This window comes from Physeter macrocephalus, chromosome 8 (genome assembly GCF_002837175.3).
Source record: "Physeter macrocephalus isolate SW-GA chromosome 8, ASM283717v5, whole genome shotgun sequence".
NCBI classification, from domain to species: Eukaryota; Metazoa; Chordata; class Mammalia; order Artiodactyla; family Physeteridae; genus Physeter; species Physeter macrocephalus.
This window is the reverse complement of record NC_041221.1, coordinates 145,665,345-145,672,780: the sequence shown is the minus strand read 5'-3', so window position 1 is coordinate 145,672,780 and position 7,436 is coordinate 145,665,345. Positions and strand designations below refer to the sequence as shown.

General features: G+C 42.8%; 1 protein-coding gene across 1 annotated transcript in view; it reads left to right on the top strand.

Annotated features, from left to right (window-relative positions):
* The first annotated feature begins 1,345 nt into the window (after positions 1 to 1,345).
* The window catches only part of LOC129392366 (proton-coupled amino acid transporter 2-like), a 29,379-nt gene continuing 23,288 nt past the window's right edge, over positions 1,346 to 7,436 (top strand). The window contains exons 1-4 of the mRNA XM_055086917.1: positions 1,346 to 1,429; positions 3,748 to 3,882; positions 4,549 to 4,579; positions 5,089 to 5,143. Coding sequence (XP_054942892.1) covers positions 1,346 to 1,429; positions 3,748 to 3,882; positions 4,549 to 4,579; positions 5,089 to 5,143 — 305 coding nt within the window. The remainder of the gene's footprint in view (positions 1,430 to 3,747; positions 3,883 to 4,548; positions 4,580 to 5,088; positions 5,144 to 7,436) is intronic.

The following is a 7,436-nucleotide window of genomic DNA, read 5'->3' as shown; positions in this document are numbered from 1 at the left end:
GGCTCTCATTCAACTCAACCTAAAGTAACTGGGGAACAAAAGGAGACTGTATGAGAAAGATCTTGGGAATGTTCATGGAACGGTCAAGCCCCAGGAAGGATCCTGAGGCAGTCAGAGGTGGGAGCAGACACACCCAGGAGTCAGGTCATATCAGGGTTTCCAATGCCCCTGCTCAGGTTGACTCTGTGTATTGGCTTCATTCCTTCCTTTTGATGTGAACAAGCTCTATCCACAGCTCTTGAGTTTTACTTTTTACCAGAAGGAAACTAATCTGATGATGTCTGGTCCCAGTAATCCAGGGAAGGAATTGATTTATTGGTTCACCTTGGGTCAGGTGCTACCCCTGAACCAATCAACTGTAGTTAGGGAAGTGCTGGTAGAAACCACAACTAATACAGAAGAGGGATCAGGTCACTTCATGTATGAGGGGAGGGTTTCTGAGCAGATAATCCCATAGACATCCATGACAAGCCTTGAAGAAAAAATAAATCAGGAATAAAAATTGGGCAGAGTCCGTCCCTAGCGTTCAGTTTTGCTCATTCAAGAGGCACAAAAACTTACCCCAGACATCCACCATATCTGGAAAGGCTTGAAATGTGGATATGAGTCCTAGCTTTGCAACTCACAAGCTGTGCGGCCCTGGATAAGTCATGCTTTTAGAATGGGGCTAATAATTCCTCTCTTGCTAGGCTGTTGTGGTGAAAAACTACTGGTGAGAACCCAGGGGTTCTTAGAGAGGCAGCAGAGTGAGTTTAGTGAATACGAGTATAAACTGTAGAACAGTGGTCCTCAATCAGGAATGATTTGGCCCCCGGGGAACATCTGGCAATGTGTGAATTCATTTTTGGTTGTCACAAGTGGGAGGAGGTGCAACTAGTGGACAGAAGGCAGGGATGCAGTTAAACATCCTGTGATGCACAGGACAACCCCAGATGTCAATAGTGCTGAAGCTAAGAAACCCTGCTCTAGAGCCAAGTTACCTGATTCTATTTATAGCTCCACCACTTCAAAATATGGCAAATTACCATACTTTTCTGTACCTCAGTTTTTCCATCTGGAAAATGGGACTAATACTAGAAACTATTTCCTAAGGCTGTTGTGAGGATGGAATGGATTAATACATGTAAAGAGCTTAGGCCCCTGCCTGGTACAAAGTAAGTTCTCCCTAAATGTAAGCTGTTATCTCCCCCAAACCTGGCTAAGCTTCAGAATCACCTTGAAACCTTGTCTAATAACAGACTCCCAGGCCCTGCCTTAGTTGTACTGGATCTGAATCTTTGGAATTTGGAATCCAGGAATCTGGGGGTTTTAGAGTTCCCCAGCTGATTTTGATGATCAGCCAAGTATGGGGGTGACTGCTGTGAAGCATTGCTATTCAGAGTGTGGTCTTCAGACCAGCAGCATCAGCAGCAACTCCGAGCAAACTCCAGTGTGCACACAAACCACCTGGGGGCCTTGGTACAATGTAGATTCTGATTCAGCAGTCTGGGTGGCGCCTGAGATTCTGCTTTCCTAACAAGGCCCGAGGTGAGGCCAATGCTGCTGGTCCTCCGACAATCCTTTTGAGTCACAACGTTCCAAAGCACTTTATACATGCATGTTATGCTTTCCAAGCCCTCGATAATGGTACTGGACCCAAAGCCTGTTGAATGCCAAAGGGTTGAGTTGCAATAGCTTCCACTGTTTCTCCTTCTCAAGAGCCAAAAGCAAGGTAAGGAAAGGATGCTGTGTGTGAACTCTTCAGGTGGCCTCTGTCTCCTGAGGACCAGCCCCCACCCCGCCCCCCCACCTGAGCAGCGACGGAAATCCCCCCAGAAGAAGGTCATCCGCTTATCACTCTCGGGATGGAAAGTATCTCCCTGTACCCAGAAAGAATAAAGAACCTTTGAAGGCTTCTGGAGTCCTTTGTTTGTTGTAAATAACCTGGAGGACATCTTGTTTACAGTGGAGTTTTAGTAGTGTTCCCTTTCATGGCTGATGTCTCTTAAACAGCATTGTTCTTGAATGTTAGGCCTCACCAGCCTCCAGGATTCTGTGTTCATAGAGAGTCAGAGATAGGACTGCACCTGGAAGTCCTTTAATTCAGTGGTTTTTCAGTGTGTCTCCATGCCTCTGGTGGTGCGTGTGATGAACTTAGTGGGGAGATGGGTAATGTTTGTTTGCTTTCTTAATTATGTATTTGTGTTAATATGTTCTATTCATGGTGACTTAGAACTGCACTATAATACTTCTTTTTAAAATTTAAATTTTAAATACTGACTTGATGAGAAAAATAATATAGGTAGAACACATATATGATAAATGACTGAAGTTTCAGACATGCTGTTTCATTCCAGCTTCCTTGTTTTAAGGAAGAAGAAACTAAAGCAAGAGAGGCCCTGAGCCTCAATTTTTTTATCCTTAAAGATAATAATCCCTACTTTGTAGGATCATGGTGAGAATTAAACAGCGCATTTAAAGCACTTTGCACATTGCCTGGCCCATCATACAGACCTAAGAAATGTTAGCTGCTCGCAATATCAGAATTAGATGAGGAACCTTATTAATATGATCACTGATAGTCTCTCTGAGCCTCACACTCCCCATCTGTAGAGTGAAGGCATCAGAGGAGAGGGCTAAGCATCTATGGCCATCCAACTCCCTCATCCTCTAACATGACAGAGAAAGCTATCTGACAGAAAGATGTGGGAGGTTGAACATCTGTTCTCCTTTCAGTGGGCCTTATTTTATCCATCTGTAAAATGGGAGAAGTGAAGACTTCTATGACAATCCCTGCCAACAAGTCAACCTATTTACACAACCTATTAAACACCATATTAAAAATCTATTTACCTTGGTATGCTCTTAATTGACACATTTGAGTGGTAGAGCTATTTTAATCCATCATGAGCAACATTATTGGAAAAAATCAGCACTAAATGTATGTGCTCACATGCACTCACAGATAATGAAAACAAGGGCTAGAAGCAATGTAGCTTGTCGAAGAGCATAGGCTAACTCTAAAGCCAAGGCTTAAGCGCTCATCTCCCACCTTGCAGACCAAATTCCCCCTCTCAATTGCTCCTTCTGGTCTTCCTCTTTTATCTTCAGACAGTTTCCTTTTTAGTTCTCCTTTAACAGGACTGTCTCTGGGTCTCCCCACCACCAACTCGCCCATCACTTTCCAGACCTAAAATTAGGGATGGTTCTCCCCCTGGTGGTCTGAGCCCAGAAGCACAAGTCCTGCAAAGATACCAGCTTATACATTTTAACAGTAATTTTCTGTAACAGCCGTCATCATCATCATAATCATCATCATCACCCATTGGCCACAGAGCTGCTCAGAAGTAGAGCCTTTCCTGAGAGTGGAAGAGGATACTCAACTACGGGTGGCTGGACTAGAAGACCCCTAATGTCTTTTTAGTAATTGATATTGTTGTAATTCCGTAGTTTCTTGAAACTAGTGGTGCCACGTACTGGAGTTTGGTATTTTTCTCTCTCTCTCTTTTTTTTTTTTTTGGCTGCACTCCGCAGCTTGCTGGATCTCAGTTCCCCGACCAGGGATTGAACCCGGGCCACAGCAGTGAAAGCCCGAATCCTAACCACTAGACAACCAGGGAACTCCCTATTTTTTTGTTTTTTTTGGTTTTTTTCTCTATCAAGCTTTATGATGGCTGAAATGAATTAATTTAGAAGGATAAACAGTGGGTAAATGGGGTCTCTACATAAGTGGAGACCACTGCGTAATTATGGCCCCTCCATTCGCAGGTTTTGCCTTTGGAAAACAAGATATGGGACCATGCCCAGTTTCCACTCATCCTACATGGGGGGATGTTGGTGATCACCACCCTGTACATGAGGTTCCGGGCCTCGGGCTACCTCAAGTTTGGGGCCACCACCCAGGTAAGCATCACCCTCAACTTCCCCGACTGCTGGTGAGTGAGTTCAGGCCTCAGAGCCAGAAGGATGATGTGCAGGGTGGGACTGGCTTCCCCTCATCAGAGAGGAGTAGCAAAGACATGATTGAGAATTAAGTCTTCCGCACAGAGAAGAGATGCCAGGAAACCATGGAAAGAAGTGGACTGGATAACTCAGGAGACCTGGATTCTTGTCCAACATGGCCATTACTTCTCCTGTGTTTTGGGCAAGATATTTCTCTTCTCATTTTCCCCATCTGCCAAACGAAGGGATTAAACTAAATGATTCTTAAGAGCCCTCCCAACTTTGATTGGTATTTAGTCAGGTCTCTCTCCTTTACAAGTGACTGAAATCCAATCTAAACTGGCCTAAGTTTTAAAACAAAAAGAAAAGTCCATGCATATATCTAACTTCAGGCATGGCTGGATCCAGCTACTCAAGTGGTATCCCCAGGACTCAGTCTCCATCACTCAAGCTTGTTTTTCTGCATGGACTTCGTTCAAGTACACTCTTCCCATACAGTGTACTGTGGCATGTAACTGCCGGCACCCCTCAGTTACAGACCTTTCTTTCATCAGCCCCAGTGTAAAGAGTTTCTCTATTTCACAAGGTCCATTAAATCCTTGGGATTAATTCTGATCCTTCCGCTAGGGTCACATGTTCATTCTGAACCAGTCCTATGGCCAGTAGATAAAATATGCTGGTTGGCTGGGCCTGGATCACATCCCTTGCTGGAGTGGGTGGGGGGACCCTGAACCTAGTGAACTGAGAGCGGTGACAGAGTGACTCCTGTTAACTGAAGGAGTAATGGTTGCTGGGTCAGTTAATCCAACTGAGGTCTATTAGAGCATATAATAATTACAGCCAAATCTGGGGACCACAGATCATTTAATAGACATTCTTACCACTTCTCAGTAAGCCTCAGGCAAGGTGTGAGACTCATTGAAAAGGGTGGTAAGTGGGATATCACTATAGGGTAGCTAGCAGCTTCTCCCTTTTACTCACCATCTTGACTTTCCAAAAGTGCTCAGGGTCTCAGGCACATGGACCCCCTCTTGCATTCTGCTCCCCGCTTTATGCCCTTACATTAACAACCTCACTGGGAACGTTCTCTTGTGTCTGTGCGTGGGATGAATACAACTGAAAGTGTTCCGTTCTTAAAGGCAGATGCAGGAAGCTTCAAATGGTGAGCTACAGCTGAGAGCTGTCTGCCTGGGGCCAGGAGTTGGTGTGAGGATCCCGAGAGGTAAGGTTATGAAGGTACTTTATAAACTCTACACGTGTGATTGGGTGGTGGTTGCTATTAATTTTGCCAGGCCCACAGGGACGTCCATGTGGATTCATACTGCTCTGGTCAAAATCCTGATGGTCACGAAATACTCCAACTTCTCTTGCATCTTTCACATCACTGACAAGGAGAGTGTGGGTAACAGAGAACTCTACCACATGGAGAGGCTGTCTCTCTGAGCCCTCGTGAAATGATTAAGAGTGTGTTTCTGAAGCCAGTCAGACCTAAAGCTATGTCCATGCTCCCCACTTGCTACCTGCATGACCTTGGTAATATTACTTAACCCGTCAAAGGCTCAGCTTCCTCACCTGTAAAATGGGATAACAGTACCTGCTTAACATGGATGAATCTGGAGGGTATTATGTGAAGTAAGTTAGACAAAGAAAGACACATACTGTATGTTTTTACTTATATGTGGAATCTAAAAAATAAAACGAATGACAATAACAAAACAGAAACAGGCTCACAGATACAGAGAAAAAACTAGTGGTTATCAGTGGAGAGAGGGAAGAGGGAAGGCCAATATAGGAGTACAGGATTAAGAGGTACAAACTACTATGTTTAAAATAAATAAGATACAAGGATGTAATGTACAACACAGGGATTATAGCCAATATTTTGTAATACCTTTAAGTGTAGTGTAATCTGCAAAAATATCAAATCACTATGTTGTACACTTGAAAGTAGTATAACATTGTAAGTCATCTTTACTTCAATTAAAAAAATAATAATAACAGTATTTGCTTCATGGGGTTGTAGTCGGAAATAATCTATATAAACCCGAGTAAATAGCTTAGCACAGTGCCTGTCATATAGAAGTGGCTTAATAAATTTTAGTTATTAATATTATCTCCCAAAAAAATGCAATCCCATACACATCATTCTTCTTTCTTTAAAAAAAGGAAAATCTAAACCAGGATACATTTTTTCTTATGTGTGACCCCCTGAGTTTTGGCTACTGTAAGTTAATGGTCCTAAAGAACAGAAATTCACATCTTAATCTAATATATAAATAATGTTTAAAAAATGTAATCGTGATCACTTAGTTTTCTGAATAATTCATACTCATCGTTAATAAAATGGAGAAGAAAGAATAATAAGTATTTATTGCGTGTTTCCCATGTACTAAGTAGTTTACATGATCTCGTTTGTCCTTATCATAGATAAGGACCAAGTCAAGGGATCCTGACATGACTTGGCCACATTCCCTAGCCTCATGGAGAGGTTGACTACACACACACAGCCAATTCACAGTCCATGTGAGACGCTCTGTAACCTGGGTGAGGACCAAGTGTCCTCAGAAGGGAGCTCAAAAGAAGGAGAATTAATCCTGACCAGGGAACAGAGAGGCATCACAGAAGCCTCTGAGACTTGAACCATGAACAGGAGTGTAACAGGTTACAAATGGAGGGAAAGGGCATTATTAGCAGAGGAAACAGCACGTGCAAAGACACTGATTGTAAAGGTGTATCTCACGCTCAGGGAATGCCTCTGATTGTCTAGTCTGGTTGCAGTGTTGAGCACATAAGGTGGAGACAGAGCGAGGGACTACCTGTATTGTGAGATGAGATAGTGGGAATTGGACTTGAAATACAATGGGCTTTGAATCCCAGGCTCAAGTTTGGAACTCTTTCCTATAGGCAATGAGATACCATTAAAGGCTTTTTGAGCATTACAGTAACGTAATCACTAATCTTTTCTCTGTCTTTTGTCCACTAAAAAGCAATGTATTTTTTCTACTCTTGATAAAAATGAGTTCTATGTTGTGAGCATTTCGTTATCATATACTTTCAATGACCATCATTTCCAGCCCCTACTTTTTAGCATGTACAGAGTATATCCCAATTTTACAGATGAGACAAATGAAGTTCAGTGGAAGTAAAGTCATCTAGATAGTGGTAGAGGCTGAGTTAGAATTCAGGTCTTCTGAAACTCAATCCATTTTTTCCAGCATACACATTATATACTCTCTGATCTCACGCAGATTCAATTATGAGACAGGGAGTTATTTTTGAGGTGCAGGCAGTTTCACCCATCACCACATTCATTGAATAGATGTTTCTGAAGGAGTTGGGATGGGAAATGTGGATCCACATCTCTGTTAGGTCTTGGTCCCTTCATGCCCTTCATAGGGTGAGACTCTTGTGCCTAGAGATATGTCTATAATATTTTCTACTATATGGCCTCTAAACACATTGCTGTATTTTAGGGTGTTTAAGGGATTATTCAAGACAATTTTGACAATTCCCAA